Source organism: Saccopteryx leptura, chromosome 1 (assembly GCF_036850995.1).
Source record: "Saccopteryx leptura isolate mSacLep1 chromosome 1, mSacLep1_pri_phased_curated, whole genome shotgun sequence".
In the NCBI taxonomy this organism is placed as follows: domain Eukaryota; kingdom Metazoa; phylum Chordata; class Mammalia; order Chiroptera; family Emballonuridae; genus Saccopteryx; species Saccopteryx leptura.
In genome coordinates, this window is record NC_089503.1 from 175913623 (window position 1) to 175935537 (window position 21915).

Genomic DNA, 21915 nt, shown 5'->3' on the forward strand with positions numbered 1-21915 from the left:
TTTTTAACAACATTTACTTTCAGAAAGTTCTTCAATGTGAGGACCAAATACTATCGCCCAAAATTCAGTTTAAGCAATGGAAACTTAAAATGATGAGGTATCTATGGAAACCAAATTGTAAATTTCTGGCTCAGGCCTAAAACTCCCACCCCCTTGTTAATGAATAAAAAAAAAGAAATGATGCCAGATTTCAATATGGCTTTGTGTTGAGTATCTGCCCCCCTTCCCTGGTACTTTGGTGTGGAACTAGCCAAGGTCCAGGGAAATTTGTCCCACGTGACTTGCACTTGCTAGACCACCAGTGCTGGGGCCGCAGGGCCCTCGTACAGCTGTCCGATGAACTAATTACATGTGGAGTTAGTCCACCAGCAAGAACGGGCAAACCTCACACTTGAGCCCAAGGGCCCATGGAAACTCAGAAACACTGAACACCCATAATGCCACTGCAGGCAGAACAAACCAAGTTTCACCAAGTTCAATCTGATGGTAACAATGAAAATCCTAAATTGATATTTCTCATCTAAAATTTAAATGAAGCCAATTCAAAAACATATTTTTAAAAAAAATGCTTTTAATTAAAAATAAAAAAAGACTCGGAGGTCCCATGGATGTGACTTAGGGGCATGGAACATTCAAAAATTTAAGAACCACATTTTTAAAAAAGGTTTCTATGGCACTTTCTTTTCCCACATGGTTACTATAAGGTATATTTTAAATGCAAACCAAAAAAATTTTTTTTGTTTCCATACATTTGAATGGAAGCTTTTGGGCCTGATGGAGTACTGAATATCCCTCAATGTAAACAATGATGTCAATTTCTTATATTCCAAGCACTACTTCCTGCGCCATCTAAACAGCCAACTGCATGCTTTTCTATATATCCTAAGCCTTGGAGGAACCATTTATGGAAAAGCAAACCCACCCCTAACATCATTCTTTTCATATTTTTACAAAATAGTCTATTGATAACCAAGGTCTAAGCAAAGCTTCCTCCTCCATTTTTCTTATGTTAAATATTGTTATCTGGTGCTGAAAAAATCATTCTAAAATCAAAGGGAGAGAAGTTAAAACAAATTTTACAGCGTGACAAACCATGAGGTTATTTGTTTATAGACTTTTCATGACATTAATGTAAACTTATCTAAGGAAATATGTAAGCTTTCCTAATACTTGGCATTGAAATGAAAAGCTGTCTTCTCTCAGAACTTCCTAGCTGAGTTTTCTAATGACTAGAAGTTACACATCTTTATAAAGGACAGTACTTTGCAGATGTTTTTTCTCTTTACTCTCAGCTGCCTACCTCCATCCCTGATTCTCTCTTCCTCACTCAGGAATCCTGAGGTCCTCTACCAGTAGCTTCCAGAAGAGTTACTCTATGCTCAATCTCTCTGTTTTAATATGCTTCATAGAAGTGGGGTACAGTTCACGACCATGATCTTTTGGCTCACTTCATTCAAGTTTCAGTTTTATTTATTCTCTATGTTAAATTAATCATCAGGTATGGTATCAGAGGCCCTTGGCATTCTTTAAATAATGCTAACATTTTGGATTACAGTTTATGTGCAACAAACATCTATAATAATGGAAAGGAAGTCATTTTTCACTTTCTTGATTTTCATAATTAATTTCTTAAATTTAACAGAAATAACTAATAAACAAAACAGGGCAGTAATTCTTTTAACATCCTAAATTATTATGACCACGTCAATTATTTACCCTCTCACAAAAACTGTTACTTTATGTATATAAAAAAAGATTTAGACAGATAAAATTACATAACTTCATACGTAGGCAGTTTTTAAATGTTATCTTCTTACCAAAAGACTAAATTTGCTTCTTATGAGCATTAACCATTGGTGTTCAACAATGGACTTATCCTACAATGCCACTTAGATGATGCTGAATATCCCTAATCACCCTAAATTTACTGTGTTAATCTTTTTTCTTTTCTATTCAATTTTAGACATTTAAATTTGAAGTCTTCACTTTTCCAGTATTATTAACATATAAAAAAAATCACAATTCTTAAAAATTACCTTGAGACAACATGAAGAGAACCAAATCCACAGCCTAATTGGACACTGGGAAAAATAAAAAGCTGTTCTGGAGACTTCCAACAGCACTTGACGCACATATATGGCCTTTCTTAAGGATTACCAACTTTAGATTCTTAGTAAATGTGCTTATACTCAAGAGAAAACTATTCTTAAAAGTAAATTTCTCCACTGCGCCTTTACGTAGCCAAAAGTGCCAAGAACAATTCTGTTCACTCAGATTCACCAATATTCCTTATACATACTTCAAGTTTTGACTTCGAAAGCATCTAAATATAAATATTAAATGGCTTTTCAGTGGAAAATCAGAGGTATTAAGCATCACCATTGCAATACTCTTGGGATAACATTCACATTCTTTAGAGCTTTCAGGACATACAGGTATAAATTCAACTATTAAAAACAAAAATGATACCACCAGGATCAGGTTTGGAGTTCTGAAGTGCATGCTAGTGTAAATGTCCTTAGAAAAGTGGAGTTTATAATGGCTACATAAAATAAGAGCTCCTAGAGAATTCTTTTTACCCAGCCTCCTTGGGATGACATTATTTTTATATGCTTTTAATTGTCAGAATATAAAGGGTAAGTTATGACGGCTACAAAAAGGAATGACAGGGGTCCTACAGCATATCCTTATAAACTGTGCCTCACAGGTTAACACTACCTAGAATTTAAAGGCCAATTCTTCACAATGGCACTGAAAATAGATACAAATTTAGAAAACATAAAAGGTGTAGACAGGCAAATTTTAAAAGGTTACTATCTGTTACTTAATTCATTGTTCAATGGAATGTGACTTTTAGTTTATAGACAATCACCTGGTTTATCTAGGAAGGAAGCAAGAACCTGAGACAGGACAGAGAGAAAACTCGGTATTTTTAGAAGTGTGGACTATGAGAGGGCTGTAAGTGCTAATGAATGAAAGCAACACAGTGCATGAGGGAAAATCGGGTCTGCTACAAGAAGACAAGATGATTGCATATCTAATGAAGACATTGAAATTTTAAAATGAAACTCAAAACTTTATGAGTCAGATAGAAGTACTGCTGCTTATAAGTTTCAAAAAATTGGCATAATGTATAAACACTACAGATACACAAATTTCACTACGTTTCACTACTTGATAAGACCCTTTACCTACAATGTCCTTTGCCCTGCACACTACATAAAGGAAAATATTAACTGCGTTAGCTGAAGTCTCTGACTACATGGTAGGATACAATGGAGCAAAATTAAACATGTATCACCCTCTTGATTTTATGATTAAAAACACTGTGTCAAGTGAGGCCAAAACAATTTGGGAAGAGCCAACAGTTAGTGATTTCAAACAAAAGTAGATACATTACACGTATTCCCTTTGTACAATTACTCAGTATTTATGACTTTTATGAAACCTTGAAGGACAGTGATGTAAACTTTCAGCAGTGAAGTCATGGACTTTAAAAAGTGATTTTTCACATTCAATATAGCTTACTTTAGAACCAACAGATTATTTTAGAAGATTATCTCAGTGTCACAAACAAGCAACATGTATATACTGCAATTTTATTTCGATCGCACAAATGAAGTTAGCATGTAGGAAATTTAAATGAAACAGTACGGTAAAACAGCAGAGAACCAAACACTCTAAAAAGGAAGTACACCTAATGCGTGAGAATCCGACATTCATTAGTGTTTCAGCTTCAGTTCTGATTGACACTTGATGCTTGCAAATTTCAAAACAAACTTTGAAATCAGGATGACTATTCTGAAGAGATTTCAGCACCAGCACTAAGATTTGTACATTCAGTTGGTTTGCAATTGACTTGTCAGCCATTTACAGAGTGTAGAGCACAGATGTGTCACAGGTCAGGTCACAGTGTTGAGGAAAGAAGTACCTTCCTGAAATGAGAAAGGATCCCCTAAACTGCGTAAGACATCCGCTGTCCAGGGGCACAAAAACTGTCGCAGTAATGTGGCTCCAACATGGTTTGGAGAAGGAAAATAAGGTAAGCTTCTGTTTTCCATTTTAATTATTGAAATCTCTAACAATGACAACTGTTACGTGACAGCAGATGTACAGTAATTCAAGCAAACTTCTCAGAAGGAACATATTTAGCAATCTGGGATAATGCAAAATGATGGAAAATATAACATGGCTCAACACTGGTTCTTCTCGTCATTTTTACAGACATCATGTTAATAATATTAGACCAAGGCACAAAACGTTTAGTGCACAAACCAGTGTCTTTTCAAGATCTAGCATCTTATGGTAGTCTTTTCTCTTACTTTGGACCATTTGTACCCAGAATCCTCTACCCTACTATATAGACTAGTTAACTGAACCAACAAAATCAAAAGTTACCTCTGACCAGATTTATAGGGGACATAAGTGTTTATATCATGAGTGTTTATATAACCAAAAGTATAATAATAAAGACAAAAATGCCTCCTATTTCTTTTAGAAAACAGTACTTTACAAGCTTGTTGCATCTTTAATGTATTTATACTAATGTATGACAATGAAGAGCTGACAGAAAATAAAAGAACTGTATACTTGAATTATGATAGCTCACCCATCACAGATTAAATCTAAAAATGAAGTTTCTACAGAAAGCGACTTTTAAAGGGGAAAAAAAAATTCCCTCACTCCAATCTCTCTGAAGTGGCAGCACCTCCTGTCGCCAGCGTTTGGAAAACTGCTATCAACAAACTCTGCCTCCTAAGCGGAGACTCACAGAACCTAGAAAGCAGGTGAAAATGGACTCTTTCTTTAAAATTTTAGTAAAACTTTCCTGATAATCAAAGATATCAAAGTAAATATGGCACATTAACAACTCAAGCATGAATCAAGATGGAGAGCCTGGAGAATTTCTGATTTCCTAAGTTTCCAAAAAAAAAAAATCTATCATTGCAACAGATAGGATTTCTTCCCTATTTTCATCTCACAAATGTCAGAGAAAGGAGTGGATTACACACACACGCATGTGCACACACAAACACGCACACACACATAGTGGTACGCGGTATCTTAATTCCTTGTTCCCACCACCCAACTGTCACTTTGTTTATTAAAACTATGCAGAACTCCTCACCGGTTTCCCCTTACCCAATCAATACTTTCTGTGACTCAGCCACTGCCGTCATTGTTAGGTCTTGCAAGTCAACATTAACAAGATTCAAAAGCAGCTTCGCAGTCAGAAGCACGAACCTGTACATTCCTGCAGGGCACCTAGGTAATAGTGACTGCCAGATTCAGGGATTGAGCTTCTGAGCTCCACAGGAAGACATACTTCATGTGGAGCTCAGAATCATGTTTCAGACCATTGAAATTACTGAGGCTGAAGGACAAATAGCTGAAGACATGATGGGGAAGATTAAGTATGTAGTTGGTTTTAACATATTTACCAATTAAAGTCACAAAATAGTCCTCGCTATTTTTCATGCACGTAATTGAGAAAAAAGTGCAGAAATTAACTTGAAATAAAAAATTATTCCTTCCCTTCCCCCCCATTCTCCCATATGCTACAAAATGTCTTCCCTGGGACTAGGCCTGGAGAAGGCCACTACATATTATGGTGACATGCATTACAGTCTGCAATTAAAAAAGCTAATTTTGTGGTGGTTGTAATTACATTATAAAAATGTCCACATGCATAAATCTAAAAAAGGTTGAAAACCTACAGTAAATCTACAATATACTGTTGTACATTTGACCACTGGTTTGTGTTATGTAGGAGTCATAGATTTGGTAAAGCATTGTAACAATTTAGGAAGGCATCTAAATCTTTAAATTCAGGACAAATTTTATGTTTTAATCTACAAAATTGCATGAAGGCTAACTCGAGAGACTTCCTATCATTCTAAAATTCCTCAAACTGCACAAATCAATTTTTAGGACACTTTCTGATAAATATCACCCTTTGAAAACACAAAACAATTCCATTTGTCCCACATTTTGAGGATGGCAACCTGCAGAGGGCTCATCTCATATTCATGGAATCATATGATAGGAAGACAAACCTGAGAGAAACATTTACAATACAATAGCACAACCTGCAGAATTCTTCATCAGCGCTCTCTTGGAAAAAACTTCGTAAGCCTTTCTCCTCTTTATTTTAGCAATGGGATTGTGGGGAAATGTGAGATTTTATCTTGACATGAAACTATTTCAATGCACAGTGGTCTTGCCTGACAGGCTTAGTATTTTCTGCATAACTGTTACATGAACTCTTACACAACTCTTCCATCCTGTTGAAAAAGTCAGAAGAAAAAGCAGCAAACTGGGAAGGAAATAGCTTATCGCCAGAGTAATAGTGTCTGAAGGCTTTCCAAGTATGTTGGTTTTTCCCTCCTTCCGACTGTCTCTGTCTTCTTCTCACGGCTCACAAAATGTTGGGTTTTGTGGTTAACAGTTGTTGTTTGTAGGTGGTTATTTTCTTTCTTTCTCCAGATTGAAGTCCTATCTCTCCTTAGTTTGTTTCTCTACACAGTATTTGACTTGCTCAGTTCCTGCCTGATTGCTGGGTAGAAAAAGGAAAAGCGTTCAAAATAAATATAACCAGGTAAAATAAATGAGTGACTCAATTTTAAGAAATTTTAATGACAGTGTTCAAACTCACAGAAATAAAATGACATACTGATCTTGTATCTTTCACTGTATGGATCATTTAGTTGTCTTACTACAAAGACGATCCTAATTTTCAGATAGCTATTTATTTATGCTATGGGCTCCAAAACAAGAGAGCAGTGTGATGGGATGGACGAGGAGAGGTCCCTCAGAGCAGAACCTGTTCACCCAGTTTTTCAGCAATTACTACTCTGTACCTGAAGCTGAGGAATCTTATTCATCCCAAATTTTACCTCCATTACAGAAAAGAGAGAGGGCTCCTCCCACAAGCCAAACAAAGGGCAGGCTGCTATGGAAAAGTAACTGTTTTATGCCCTCATGTAATAAACTGGCAATTTCTTTACTTGCCTTTTGTGAAAACTTACTATTCTTAAACAAGACTCTACGGGAGTACTAGATCTGTTAGACACTCACCATCAATAAGCTCTTCTTTTAGCTTTGTTAATTCTTTCCTCATTTCATCTAAAATGTCCTAAAATATTAGAGAAAAACATCAGAAATACATAAAAAAATTATTGCTGAAAAGATTCATGCTCATATACAATTTTAAGAATGTATGAAATATGAAGCATGGTTTTTGCTTCCAGAGTCACGGCTTATGTATTAGAAGACTAGCCTTGGTAAATGTTAATAGTTTATCTCTCCTGGTCTTTGTTTATTCCAACCTAGTAAGACATGAAACAGAATGCTTCCTAAAACCAGAATCATTCTTCTGCCATCCAGTAAAAGGTTTGACTCATATCGTCTCTAGAAAAGATGAGAACTCTGCTTTAATCTGGTCTTCCTGGAGCAGTCTGAGGGGTAAACACCCCAAGGTGCAGACAGGAGAAAGGCAGGAACTGGACACCCAGCTCTGGGCAAATCTGTCATCTGGTATGAAGCACAGGAATCACCAGTGCTGCCCATCTGTGTTTCCAGGAACCCAGGGTTCCCCTGGGGACCCTCGGGGGCTGCCCTCACATGGAGACAAACCTGGATCTGCCCTACCCAGTAGAGCAGGGCCCAGACACATGCAGCCACTGAGCACTTGGCTGTGGCTAGTCTGAAGTGAGATGCTCTCTAAATGTCAACACACACGAGGTTTCAAAAACTTAGTAAGAAAATAATGTATAGTAACTCACTAGTAATTTTAAAGTATCGGTTACATATTAAAATATTATTCTGAAATTTCACATCTTTCTCTGCACTTAATGTGGCTACTAGACATCTTAAAGTACTTATGTGGCCCATATTATATTTTTACTTAACAGTGGTACTCTGGACCCTCCTTCCTCCAAGAAAACAACACTATTTTTTTTTTTACAGGGACAGAGAGAGAGAGAGAGAGAGAGAGAGAGAGAGAGAGGGATAGGTAGGGACAGACAGACAGGAATGGAGAGAGATGAGAAGCATCAATCATCAGTTTTTCGTGTGGCACCTTAGTTGTTCATTGATTGCTTTCTCATATGTGCCTTGACCGTGGGCCTTCAGCAGATCGAGTAACCCCTTGCTTGAGCCAGCGACCTTGGGTCCAAGCTGGTGAGCCTTGCTCAAACCAGATGAGCCCGTGCTCAAATTGGCGACCTCAGGGTCTCAAACCTGGGTCCATCCACATCCCAGTCCAATGCTCTATCCACTGCGCCACTGCCTGGTCAGGCAACACTATTTTTATTTTGTAAAATTTCTAAGTTCAATTTGAAATCATGGACATCCCCCCCCCGCATTAAAATAAAGATCAAGAACCATGTAACATGAAAGCGACAGGGGCACCACAAATTTAATGGTGAAAAATAACCCCTACTCTTCTTAGGAAGGAGTAGTTTTGGGTTATGTGACTTTTCTATTGCACACATTTCAGGTAATAGTAAATTGTTCTGTGTTTAAAGTTCATTTTCTAAGAAAGCTCTACATGTTTAAAATAAAGTTGAAAACTATCAATTAGTTTAATTCCTCCATATTTTACCAATGAGAAAACTGAGACATAAATTATTACCGTATTTTTCACTCCATAAGACGCACCCCCCTCCCCCCCCAAAAAAAAGTGGAGGAGAAAATGCTCATGCATCTTACGGAGCGAAAAATACATTATTTTATTAAATATTTTAACACACCATTAGGTTCAAAATATTTTTTCTTATTTTCCTCCTTAAAACCCTAGGTGTGTCTTATGGTCAGGTGCGTCTTATGGAGTGAAAAATATGGTATATGGACTAGCCCTGGCCTGTAGGCTCAGCAGTAGAGCATCATCACAGGACACAGCATGTGGAAGTCCGGGGTTCAATTCCCAGTCAGGGCACACAGGAGAAGCAACCGTCTGTTTATCCACCTCTCCACTCCCACCCTCAAACTCCCCCCCCTTTCTGCAGCCATGGCTCATTTGAGCACTTTGGTCCTCGCGCTGAGAATGCCACCACGGCCTCGTCTCAGGCACTAAAATAGCTCAGTTGCCAAGCAATGGAGCAATGGCCCCAGATGGGCAAAGAATCATCCCATGGGAGCCTTGCTGGGTGGATCCCAGTTGGGGCACAGGCAGAAATCTGTCTCTCTGCCTCCACGCCTCTCAATTAAAAAAACTATTATATGGATTAACAGATATCCTTATTCAAATTAATCTGATAAGCACCACTAAAATCAAACTTATCCTCTCTTCTGTTGCTCTTCAGCTAGCCAAGAACATAATATAGTGTGTAAAAGTGCTCTATTTTAAAATGTTTTTCAAGAAAACAAAGGCATATTTAATACACAGGAAAGCAAAGGCTTTATCAATCACCACATGTTTCCTTTTCAAATTACATAACTCAATTTAACTTTCCAAAAAGTTAGGCAGTACAAAAACTAAATTTGTCTGAAATTACTGTTAGGCTTTCTCTCTTTAATCCCATTTACCTTTGTTTTGAACTCATCTGACAGCAACATTATTGGAGCCCTTTTTGATCCCACTCAAACATCTGCTGACAGTTTTAAAAATGAGTGACAGAATGGGAAAAATAGGGTTAGAAGAAAGATTGGGGTTCTAATTCTGACTCAACTACCTACTTAGCTGTGGAACTGAGGAAACTACATCTCTGAGCGAGCCTCAGGTGTGGAATTTGAGGATAAACACTACCTGACATGACTACTTTGGGGATTAGGCAACAATGTCATGCCAAGAAGCTAGCAGACACCTGGCCCTCAGTCTACAGCAAGTCAATACACATTACCATGGTGAGTAGTACAGTGGGTATGTTCTGAGGCTGAACTGCCGCGCAGGGCAGGAAGGCTAAGGTCACGTTTCCATTACCGGTCCATCTGTACTTGGGTCTGCAGAATCGACAGTCACCTTACTAAGATGCACTGCCTACCATTTTGAATCTTTTTAATACTACCAACTTTATAAAAAACATATTTTACCTCTTCTAGGAATAAGCTATTTTAAAGCTCCACAATTTCATCATCTATTATTCCTACTTCTTTCCTCTGAGTACAAAGGTATTGAATATAATGCATCTGTAGAAAGTATGGACAATATCTTTTCTTAAAAAATAAAATTGAGATGACTTCGTATTGTTTGGTTACCAGTGTTTCCCCTAACCTGGGCATGTGTTCACAGGTCATTGTTAAATGCTCTCTCAAGTATGACTCCTTAACAGCTGCAGAGCACTGCTTCATACTATACTGCTCACAAAAATTAGGGGATCAGGGAACATGCAGACACTTTTGTATAGTGCCTTTCCACCAATGAAATAAAAGTTGATTTTGCATCTCATTTGCATAATTGAACTTTTGTTGACCTTTTTTTTGTATTTTTCTGAAGTTGGAAATGGGGAGGCAGTCAGACAGACTCCCGCATGCGCCCAACCAGGATCCACCCAGCATGCCCACCAGGGGGCGATGCTCTGCCCATCTGGGGCATTGCTCTGTTGCAACCAGGGCCATTCTAGCACTTGAGGCAGAGGCCATGGAGCCATCCTCAGCACCCGGGCCAACTTTGCTCCAATAGAGCCTTGGCTGCGTGAGGGGAAGACAGAGACAGAGAGGAAGGAGAGGGGGAGGGGTGGAGAAGCAGATGGGCGCTTCTCCTGTGTGCCCTGGCCGGATATCGAACCCAGGACTCCTGCACACCAGGCCGACGCTCTACCACTGAGCCAACTGGACAGGGCCATTTTCGTTGACTTTTATGCTTTTCTGATGTTCTTGTTTAATAAAAAATAACCAAATGCTTTTTTTTATCACTTCATATTCATTTTGAAATATCCCCTAATTTTTGTGAGCAGTATTATATACTTACACACGCCTGTGGTTTCTTAGCACAAATTCTTAAAAGTGAAACTGCTGGATTCAAAAGTAGATATTTATTTTTAGGGGCTTTTGATTTATTTTTCCCAAGCTGTTTCCTGGAAAGCAGGAGTACACGTTGAGTGCCCAGCTTCCCCACACTCTTGCTAAAACCAGATTTTCTGGGTCCATTTTGGCCAATGTAAGTGAAAGTGGGAGCCCCCTTACCCTTTTAAACAACTATACACCAGGTACATTCATTGAAAGTTTGCGCTGTCCCACGAAACCACTGCCAACCTCTACTACTGCTGAAACTTTAAGCAAACCCACTGACTCAAAACATAAGAAGCTGCAAAAAGAATGCCTCTGTTTAATTTGTAGAAAAATCTCTTAACGCTATATGCTTTCAAGCACATTTGTGATCTGTCAAACACATGCACACGAGATTTGTTTAACAAGAAGCCAGAGCAAACAAAGGGCGGCTGCGCGGGGGCCCACCTGCTTCAGTCTGTCGTAGTCTAGGCCCTCGGTCTGGACTCCGTTGGCACTGGGCTGGGATGAGGGTGCAGATTTTGGTCTGTACAAATGAAATGCCCAGGAGAGGTAAACAACACTTAGGACATTTAAAGAGCTCTTAAATAATTGCAAATTGACAATCCAACACCAGATTTTAGTACATTTCTTATAAGACGTTGTGTTAAAAAGTTAATTGCCAAAGGTGTAGGGCAAATTAGAACAGAAAGCAGAAACTCTTCACATTTCTCAGATTTTCAGTTATTTTTAAAGACATTAGAAAAGGGTGCTAGGTTGATGAGACTTCTTCAGTTAAGAGTAGAAGACAATGTTCTCTGGGCACAAGGCAGGGTGACCAGGTAACATGTAACATGTTGATCTAGACAGAGACACAAGGCTAGCTGCAACATCCGAGGCCCAAGTGACACCACCTTGTTTTCTCCTTCTTCTGAAATTGTACATCATCTACTAAGTAGCTTTTTACAAACCAGTGGGCAGGAAAATATAAAAACAAACATTGACTGATATAAACCAATTTACAAATTTTACACCTTGGTTTGTGGCGGGGGGGGGGGGGGGGGCATTTTACTAAGCACGATTTCTTTGTATATTTTTTTTCCATTTCAAGCATCAAAATAAATACAACTGTTGGGAAAATGATTAAGATAAAAATACATTCTTACCCAACTGTATATGTGGCTACTTCCTGATGAAGTTTTTATGGAAATGTCATCTGAATGGTGTGTTTTGGTTAACACTTCCATAAAATTATTTTTTTAAAAGGAAATGCCACACAGAAGCTGACTATGAATTACTACATTTTCAAAAGTTTAGCTTCTAATAAAATGATCACATGAGAAATAAAGTCTTTGGGATAAGGTATTATTTTAAACAAAAGTTTTACTATCAAATAAGTCAGTCATGACTCCCTCTCCAGTTCTGGCAAAAAGAGAAAATCCTCAGAGGAAAATTCAGATATTCTGTTGGGTCTGCCTTAATTTTCTGGTTTAGTATAGTAAGTGGTCACTCTTTGAGGGCCACAAGTTAATGCAAAAGAAAACCATTAGTCAAGTGGATAGAGTTTCAATTTGGCAGAGTACCGATGTTAAACAATCTGATGCAAGATTCAATAGGTATAACTTTTACAAAGTTATAACTGCATAATTCTTATAAGGCACATTATACCCAAACCCACAGGCATTGTTGGTGAAGATGAAACAATGAGTTCATTTGCTTTAACATCAGACATAGGACTGCTCAAAAGGTTGCTGTGAGGCAAGCCAACCAATTTATATTTATTAGCTATCTGCAAACGCTCATACAAACAAGGAAAATAATAACTTTCAGAAAATGTCATTAAATAAGCATGAGACAGGCGCTGTGGGAGTAAGAAGATTCATGCGTTTCCTTGCTACTTTTTTACTTTGCTGAAGAGATTACTAATGCCATAGACACTGAAGATGTATAGAGGCCCACAGTATGCAAGTCACAGTACTCTGTGTATTGTCTGTTCTAGCAAAATATTCTTCAAGTCGACACACTGTGAGTTTCATATACCCCCGCACCTCTCTCCAGAATTACATTATTAACTACTCTGCTTATCTTTTACTTTTCACATTTAAGTGGAACAACTAGCTAAATGTTATCTCCTAAGCTATATAATGAATACCCTTACATTGATGTGAACAGCTACAGGCTACTACTTAACCGGGCGGTATGCCATGAACATACCCATATTTACTAAATAGTGCAAGAAATTATTGCTCTTATATTGTCAACAATTGTGAAACCATGCAATTAAAAAAAAACTTGAATTCATGCTAACATGCAATCCATCACCAACACCGCCAACCATCGCCACCATGATAAAAAACTAAAGGGGGGAACTTTTCATACTGAAGGAAAGATGTAATCACCACTTGTTTAAAAAGGTTTATCAACAATGCTGTCCCAGGACCCACCGTGTGTGAAAGCAGCAGACTACTGAGAAGACTGGCTCACAAGAGAAAGATTTACTGTTAAATGCTATTTTTCTATCCACTGGCAAATGTCCTAAATAAGTCTTTTGGTCTTAAAAATTAAATCACCTCAAGAAAAAAAAATATTTCACTATTACAATATAAACATTTTATGTAGACTTAACTGTCTGACAAACTTTATTAAATATTTTAATCATCAATGGCATGAAAATAATTTTAACCATTAACAAATTGGTCAAATAGAGTCTGATTACAGAACTCCTTACTCGTGCCATTAACACTCTTCTATATACTACTTATACTTAGTTCATGTTCCCAGTGGACCTGCTGTGTATTTTTAAAAATAAATGTATATAATAACATAGGTAGATCTCAGTTATTTCTTATCTATGGGTTTTCACCATAGTTGTTAACAATATTTGAGAGTTTCTCAAAGATTTTTATTACTTTATAATGAGAGTGTTGCTTCTAGATACTTACCTATAATATAAATGTATTATAATATTTAAGTTCTTGTTCTGCCAAATTAACTCTCAATATAGCTTAAACATTTGAGGATTTCTTTTTAACTGCCATTTTTTTTTTGTAATGAAAGAAAGCCTGTTTCACGTCTGAAGTCTCCTTAATTTAAAAAACTGGTATAGCTAAACTCATTCTAGAAAACAAATCATCTGTTCGGGATGTTACACGTTAAGTTGTTAAAGATACTCGATTTACAACAAAGAATTTAGAAAACAGAGATTTTCCTCAAAGAATAACCTCCACAATTGTGATTATAAAACTGTCCCGTGTTCCAGTATTCCACCTTTTAAAAGCCTTGTCCCATACTTATAAAGAGAACAGCCTTTAAGAGAAATTGCAAAAGCTGCAAACAGCCAGATATATGTGGCGGCAGCTCCCTATCTAGTAATTCTGATACGTTGATCATTTATACATATTTATCCTAATCCAAAGTGATGGCAGGGAAATGAACACCATTAATTTCTCTAATTTAAATTTCTTAGAATTTTTTAAAAAGTGTTTTAAATAAAGCTAAACATGAAAAGTTCCATCTTTCTAAGTACCTCCCTTGTGGTGATTACCAATCCATGTAGAAAAAGCTCAGCCCTATCCTGAAAATGTTATTAAGTCTCAAATCACAAAGTCACGTCAGGATGATACCTGTGTAATGAATCATAGGACCTGTTGTCAAAAACAATCTGATTTTTCCTTGGAGAATCCCGTCTATGAAGGGGAAAAACCATTTAAAGGGGTATATAATAGAACTTTAAAAAATAATTCTCATTATGTTATTATTTTATAGGTTTTTAGTCTTAGTAAACAAAATAAAAACTAAAGGACTCCATTAACCTTAAAATAAGTTTTTCCCCTAAAAAGAAGAAATTTGGAGACTAATACTAATTATGAGGACAGTATTTACTTAATCACAGAGAATTTTTTAAATCATTTTTACAGACAGTAGACATAGTAAAATCTACAATACAGACTCAACAAGTTATCAAAACACAGACATTGCTGTTAGAGTGGACCTACAGCTATATCATCTCAAATAAAAACACAGTAAAAATCATTGTAGCTTGAAGTACCCAAATCAACTCTTCTCAGGAGGCACGCAAAGAACATTTTTTCCATCTGGAACACAAGTTTTGTAAGCTCTTAATGAAAACCAGAGGAAGAAATGACAACCTACCCAACATTACATTCCAATCACAGTTTAACTATATTTTTAAATCCAACATCCTTGCTTTACTATGTGATGTCTTCAGTTTATAGTACAGTATAATACAGTATCTCCTGTATATTATTACAGGATATTAACCCAGTCTACCATTAACATAACTATGAAATGGACATTCACAAGAGAAATGGGTATTTACACTTACCGTGCAAGGATGAGGCACACTTAAATAAATAAAAACTTAAAGTGGCCAATGAACTTGCTTTTTGGAAGGAACAGGAGATAACTTACGAAGAAGAGCAATATAGTTCTTAGTCTTTTAAACATATTTTTAAAATTGTTTATGTTTTAAAAGTGTTTGCTTTGAAATTTTAAGACACATCGCACATATCAGTGGTTAGATCAAATGTATCAAAAGGGGCCCTGGCCGGTTGGCTCAGTGGTAGAGCCTCGGCCTGGCGTGCAGGAGTCCCGGGTTCGATTCTCGGCCAGGGCACACAGGAGAAGCGCCCATCTGTTTCTCCACCCCTCTCCCTCTCCTTCCTCTCTGTATCTCTCTTCCCCTCCCGCAGCAAGGCTCCTTTGGAGCAAAGATGGCCCGGGCGCTGGGGATGGCTCCTTGGCCTCTGCCCCAGGCGCTAGAGTGGCTCTGGTTGCAGCAGAGCGATGCCCCGGAGGGGCAGAGCATCGCCCCCTGGTGGGCAGAGTGTCGCCCCCTGGTGGGCGTGCGGGTGAATCCCGGTCAGGCGCATGCAGGAATCTGTCTGACTGTCTCTCCCCATTTCCAGCTTCAGAAAAAAAAAAAAAAAATGTATCAAAAGGTATGTGAGTGGTCAGGAAATTATTGGGCCTTTCAGAATTTCTACTTTGGGTAAGGAGAGAAAAGCCACCTACCAGGGTCAAAACAGGATTACAACCACTGATGGATAATAAGAGCCAAGATTCCATTAATCTATATAAACATATTTTTTAAAGGGTGTCCTTTGACAACTTATTAAACTTCCTTTAGAAGCCTGAAAAATCTTTTAAGAAATACTTTTTCCTTTACTAAATGAACCCAAACACATCAAAGAACATTTCCATTTGGAGAACCTCTTGTATGTCCCTTCTAAGACACGTCTACCATGACTTAGTTTCACTGTATGTAGGCAAGCTCACGATGGCATTCCTATCAGTGAGGCAGGGATGAGCAGTGGTGGAGAGGAGAAATGACCTTCCTTGTCACTATTCACACACACGGTTCTGTTCTCTGAAATGTACATGATAAATCAGACTTCCTAATGTGCTATGGAAGGAAGGCTGTACCAACAACTAGACCTGCATTCAAAGACTACATCAACCAGGCATCTGAGAAACATAAATGGGCAACTACTCTACTCTACTGGAAAAGCATGTCACCAAAGGCAATTCCTGCATTTCCTCTAAAATCAAATAGGTTCATCTTTCAGTCACTTTAGAAACTAAAAGCACCTAATCACTCAAAAAGGTCCGGTTTCTTTGGGGTGCTTAAATAATAGTGTCCTCAGCAAACTCTGTCACCACCAGACAAAAAATAAAATGCAAAATTAGATCTAGATTTAGGCTAACAGAGAGATTTGTGACAATATGAGGTCTATCTTTGCATTTTCTTTATTAGATTTCTTTGAGTCAGGTTTGCTTTTCAGGAGGCAAAAATAAGGCAAATAACTCTTCAGCCTCTAAGGAAAATAGCTTCTTTCATTTCTAGGAGTCCTTTCTAGTGGTCAGCAAACCGCAGCTCATGAGTCACATGCGGCTCTTTGGCCCCTTGAGTGTGGCTCTTCCACAAAAGACCACATGCCCTAATTAAGTTAATAGCAATATACCTACTTATATAGTTTACGTTTAAAAAATGTGGCTCTCAAAAGAAATTTCAATCGTTGTACTGTTGATATTTGGCTCTGCTGACTAATGAGTTTGCTGACCACTGCAACTGTCTCATAAACTGAAAAAAAAGTTCTATGTTAAAGACTTGTGTTATAAACTTAGTTGTGATAATAAAGTATGCCTAGCTAAGGAATACTGAATATTCCTGACCTCGACACATGACCACTTGCAGAAACATGAATTAGCTAATCTTGTTGCTGGGCAGGATCTTTTCTAACTTGATTATAATTAGAAGTTTCAAACTGAGAGTTTCAAATAAATCTTTCTACTTTACAAATTCAAAAATTTAGGTTTCATTTTGTTCTCTCATAAACATTGCAGTCTTTTGTCTCCAGCTCCTTTTCAGTGTAAAACATGTTTCTTTCAAAAATTACATTTACAAAATACAGGATGTCACTGAGACTAATGGGAAAATGTGGCTCTATTATGTAATATCGTTCAGCATTAAATTTCTCGAGAGTGCTAATGGTATTGGGATTATGTAGGAAACGTGTTGGTTCTTAAGAAAAATGCAAAAGCCTTTATAGTGAAGCAGCAAATATTTGCAAAATGCCTTCCAACTCTTCCAAGGGAAAAAAAGTGCAGATGTGCACATAAAGAGTTCAAGCAAAAGTGGCAAAATGGTAATAACTGGTGGATTTATGTGATGGCTATAAGGGTGCTCACTGTACTGTTCCTTTAACTTTTCTGGAGTTTTGAATCTTTCAAAATAAAAATAAAAATTGGGAGAACTAAAAGCTATCTGAAATTTCAGACAACCCGGCTGCTAACAGCACAGGGTAGGGTTGAGATACTCACTGGGGACAAGGCAAAGGGGCCAGTGCTTGTCCAGCAGCAGGAGGAATACAGGCAGGTGTTATATTTGCTCCACTGTATAAGTTCAAACCTACCATCCATTTCTTTTCTCCAATAAAAACGTAGGTGTCAATTTCTTTTTAGATAAAAATGTAGTATCAAACTGAGGGGGGGAAAATTGATACCTGGAGATAACGGGTGACTTGCTGCCGTTCATGGTGTTTGTTCTTTCCCAAGGTTTTCTTGTTGGTTCTTTAAAAACAAAGAATGTAAGTTATTGAATATCCTACACACTCCCAGTGTTAATATAAAACAAATGATATCAAATACCACTATCAAGGTTTATGTAGTATTATAGGTAAATAAGAAAATTTTAATTCAGTTCTGAACTTTAATTAAAATCTAAGATAAGGATTCTAATTTGAACAATTTCAGACCATAAAATAAGAAGAATAAGCAAGTGTAACAAGTTTCCCTAGGATATACTTAGATTGTTAAATCTAAAATACTATAATTCTACACACTGGATGGAAAGAAGTCTCTGTAATAAAGATAGGATAATCAGAATAAGAGTAGGACATTGTTAATTAGTTAGAATGAAATAGTATAAATTATTTTAAATTAAGAGAAAATGTAAATTTATCAGACTGAGACAGTATAACCATAATATTTTAAACTATTTTTGTGCCAACAGTAAAACAAAAAGTAAACCTATAATGTGTTCGTAAACTTTGATCTTTAATCTAAATTCAAATAGTCATCTTGGAAAAAATTCAAACAATTCAAAATAAAATTCAGAACCATGCAATTCTATTGCATTTCCTTCATTCTCAAAGAAACCAATTCTTGGGACTTAGCAGATAATTCCAGTTAAATGTAAGTTCACTCTAAACTCCTACTACAACAGATATTATGTAGTGGCTCACTGGTTAGCAGTTGTGCTTTGAATTGTTTCTCTAATTTGGGCTGAATCACATATACCATCACTGGCCTCATTAAATGACTTGCTGAAATCAGGAGTGGAATCTTGTCATGGAAGAAAGCATTTGAGTCACGTGAGAATCAAGTCTAAGTAGGAACTGTGATCTCAGTGAACAGTGTTAACTAGGAAACTCAATTAGAATCACCAAGGTTGGAAGGGTGGGGCAGTGTGAGCCAGGTTGATGGAAGCTCAGATATGGTGCCTGCCTGCTGATTCTGTGGGGGAGGACACATCAAAGGAAGAACGGCCTCCTCCAGCATTTCCATCTGGCAGAAAGCTGTCCCCCACAGCTCTCACCCTGATGCTGGGACAATTCAGTTCCTCCCTATGGCTCTGGTGTCTTTCAAGCTGCTGCCCCAGCCCTGGAATTCAGGGGGAATGACTCCGAGCAAGCCCGTGTGCGGGCTCTTTAAGACGAACTGTCTGGGACTGACTCCAACAGCCTCCATCTCCCTCAGCCTCGGTCCCACTGGTTTTAACAGCCAGAAGTTCTGAGGACTTCTCTTCCTGGCACTGGAACCCTGGGCTGGGGGGCCTAGTGTGGGGCTGGGACCCCTAGGCCACCTCCACATCTAAATTCTCTCCCACTTTTTATCTGCCACATGTGGGTGTGGGACCAGCCCTTTTCCATGTCTCTGCCCCTTCTACCAGTCTTGATGCGACTTCTTCAACTCCCCAGCAGTAGGACTTCCGTTCAGCTCGATTTCAGGCAGTTCTGAATGATGGCTGTTCTGTACTTTAGCTGTAATTTTGATGTGGTTGGGGGAGGAGACGAGAAGCACATTTACCTATACCGCCATCCTTCCTGGTGTTCTAGATTTCTGTTACATTTAGTAAGCTAGGTGTGAAACCTTAAAGTCATCATTCATCTTAACGTTCCTCATCAATCGATCAATCATCAATTTCTCCCTTTAAAATTATACTTTGTATTCTTTCTTCTGTGATTTAACAGCTAACACATTTTTCTAAATGACCACCAGAGCTGACCAGGGGACATCAAATAATCAGATAAAGAGGTCCCAAAGGGACAGAAACAGGAAACACATCCAAGAGACACATGCCAAAGTAGGCGAAAAGAGGGAAGTCCTGAATAAAATTGAAGGACAGACAACTGGACAGGCGTGGGGCGGGAGGGGGCGTGGCCTTCAGGACATTGTCACTGAAAAAAGCAAGCGGAGAAAGGAAGGTATCATTCTATGATGCGGTGTATAGCGATGGCTAATGTTTAACAGCTGGCTGAGGTCTTTCTCAGCCAAACCATCTCTCAATCTTGAAAGAGCTGCTTTGGTTTTGAGGAGGAGCAGTTCCGTTCAGCTGTGCAGGAAGAGACGCTGGCTCCGCTCTAAGAAGGCTCCAGGTCGGTTTCGGGAGGAAGGACCAAGGCTGGTTTCCTACATCAGGTCTCTGGAAACACACTGGACCATCACTGAGATGGTTTCCCTATCTCGGTCCTCCCAGATTCCTACGTCACACTGCTCACAACTGCCCTTGTTAATGTTCCTAAAACCTTCTCAGTTGATTGTCAACTCACTCCTTGGAGGACTGAAGTCTAAATTCCTGATCATTTCATAAAAAGCTTTCAACATTTTGGTTCTAACTCACTTTTCTACCTTTCTCCAATACTCCTCAGAAAGCATTCCCACTCTGGAAAGGCGAGTCCGACTGCTTCCCAGTCTCCCCTCACTCATCTCCGGCGCCCCATCTGCACAACATCGCTCCTTCTACATTCAGTCAACCTCACTGCTCCTCCACGCAGAGTAAAGTGTCACTTTTCTGAAGAGACGAACCAGGTGACTCCAAACTGTACAGTGTCCTCCCTTCTTTGACACACTATTTATAACATTCATGTGGCTGTAAAAGATTAACTTTTCACTTGTGTGCCCTGCTGGACAAGATTTTGGTGTTCAGGCCTCTCTGGCCTGTCACGTGTCTGGCACAGTGCCAATCAAAAACAAAATCAGAAGTATGTTTTCTAAAAAGTGTAATTCAGAAGCAGCTGGTAGTCTCCAAATGGAAATACGTGGGAGAAGGAGAAGGAGAGGGAGAAGAAGAGTGTGTGTGTGTGGTACTTAATGATATATATCACTTAATGAACACTATATCCATCATGAGAATAGGATATTATTACATACTGACACATCATTTCTTCGTATTTGACTAAAAGAATAGGGGGGTAGACAGTCCACCTCCTTATCTATCTTTAAGAATCAATTATTTAAAATAATAATTTTACTTCCCTCTCATCTGGTAGGGTATTTTCTTTGTTTTGGTGAATAATGTCAAGTCAGTATTAATAATGCAAATCAAAATGTGTAAAAATTAAGGTTTTCAAAGAGTCATCAAAGAAAATTCTGGGGTTTTAATGGGTCTCCCAATTAAAAAAAATTAAACAGCTGTTTCTGGGATAACAAAAGGCAAAGAAAAGAAAAGTCAGTGCTTGCAGTGTGAAGAAAAACTTGAACATTTTAGCGACTAAGCACAGTCACTTGATCCAAACATGGGAAATGGGGAGTATTACTACATAGAGTATATGTTTATCAAGGTTAAAATACATCTCTTGAACTTACCAGGTGTACTTGTTGATGAGGCCCTAGAAGTTACAGGCTCTGCATCTTCCTAAATACAAACATATATATTAATAATATCACAAACCTGTCGTACATAGTGAGTGTGTATACTTTCGTTTCCAATAGTCTTTCTGCCATCTTCCACTCTGTCCTTCAGCGATCTCTAGAGTCTTCCTTCTCCTTCCTTCCTAGCCATTCCCCTCTGGCACCCCGCAGCTCCTCTCCTTGTGTCCTCACTGAGAACGGCACCAGCCAATGCTATCAGGCCCGATGCAGAGACGGACTTGAGGAACGGCATCACCGAAGGCCAAATGTGGCAGGAAAAACAATTCTATTATATATCTGTTAAATGCCAACCTACAGAACAGATAGAGCAGCACCTGCCCAGCTGAACTGGGCAGGGGGCCCAGCTAACCACCACAAGGCTCCTAGGGGAAACATCTGAACACTGCACATTTAGTCTAATTTCTTCACTTTAAATGCAAGGAAACAGAGACCCTAAGGGGAAAAACCAACACCAAAACCAAAACAACTAGTAAAAGATCCCCCACTCATTTAACGGCAGACTTAGGTACAGAATTAAACTCTAGGACTTAGGAC

General features: G+C 38.4%; 1 protein-coding gene across 6 annotated transcripts in view; it reads right to left on the reverse strand.

Moving 5' to 3' along the window:
- Positions 1–3579: 3579 nt before the first annotated feature.
- Positions 3580–21915, reverse strand: part of ENAH (ENAH actin regulator) — a 134636-nt gene continuing 116300 nt past the window's right edge. For 4 of the 6 annotated variants that reach the window (XM_066381279.1, XM_066381264.1, XM_066381299.1 and 1 more), the window contains 6 exons: positions 21316–21364; positions 17952–18018; positions 14550–14612; positions 11395–11473; positions 7078–7135; positions 3580–6556 (listed from right to left, as the gene is read on the reverse strand). In XM_066381279.1, coding sequence (XP_066237376.1) covers positions 6519–6556; positions 7078–7135; positions 11395–11473; positions 14550–14612; positions 17952–18018; positions 21316–21364 — 354 coding nt within the window. In that variant the 3' untranslated portion in view covers positions 3580–6518. The remainder of the gene's footprint in view (positions 6557–7077; positions 7136–11394; positions 11474–14549; positions 14613–17951; positions 18019–21315; positions 21365–21915) is intronic. The other 2 variants (XM_066381289.1, XM_066381307.1) reach the window with 1 other exon arrangement.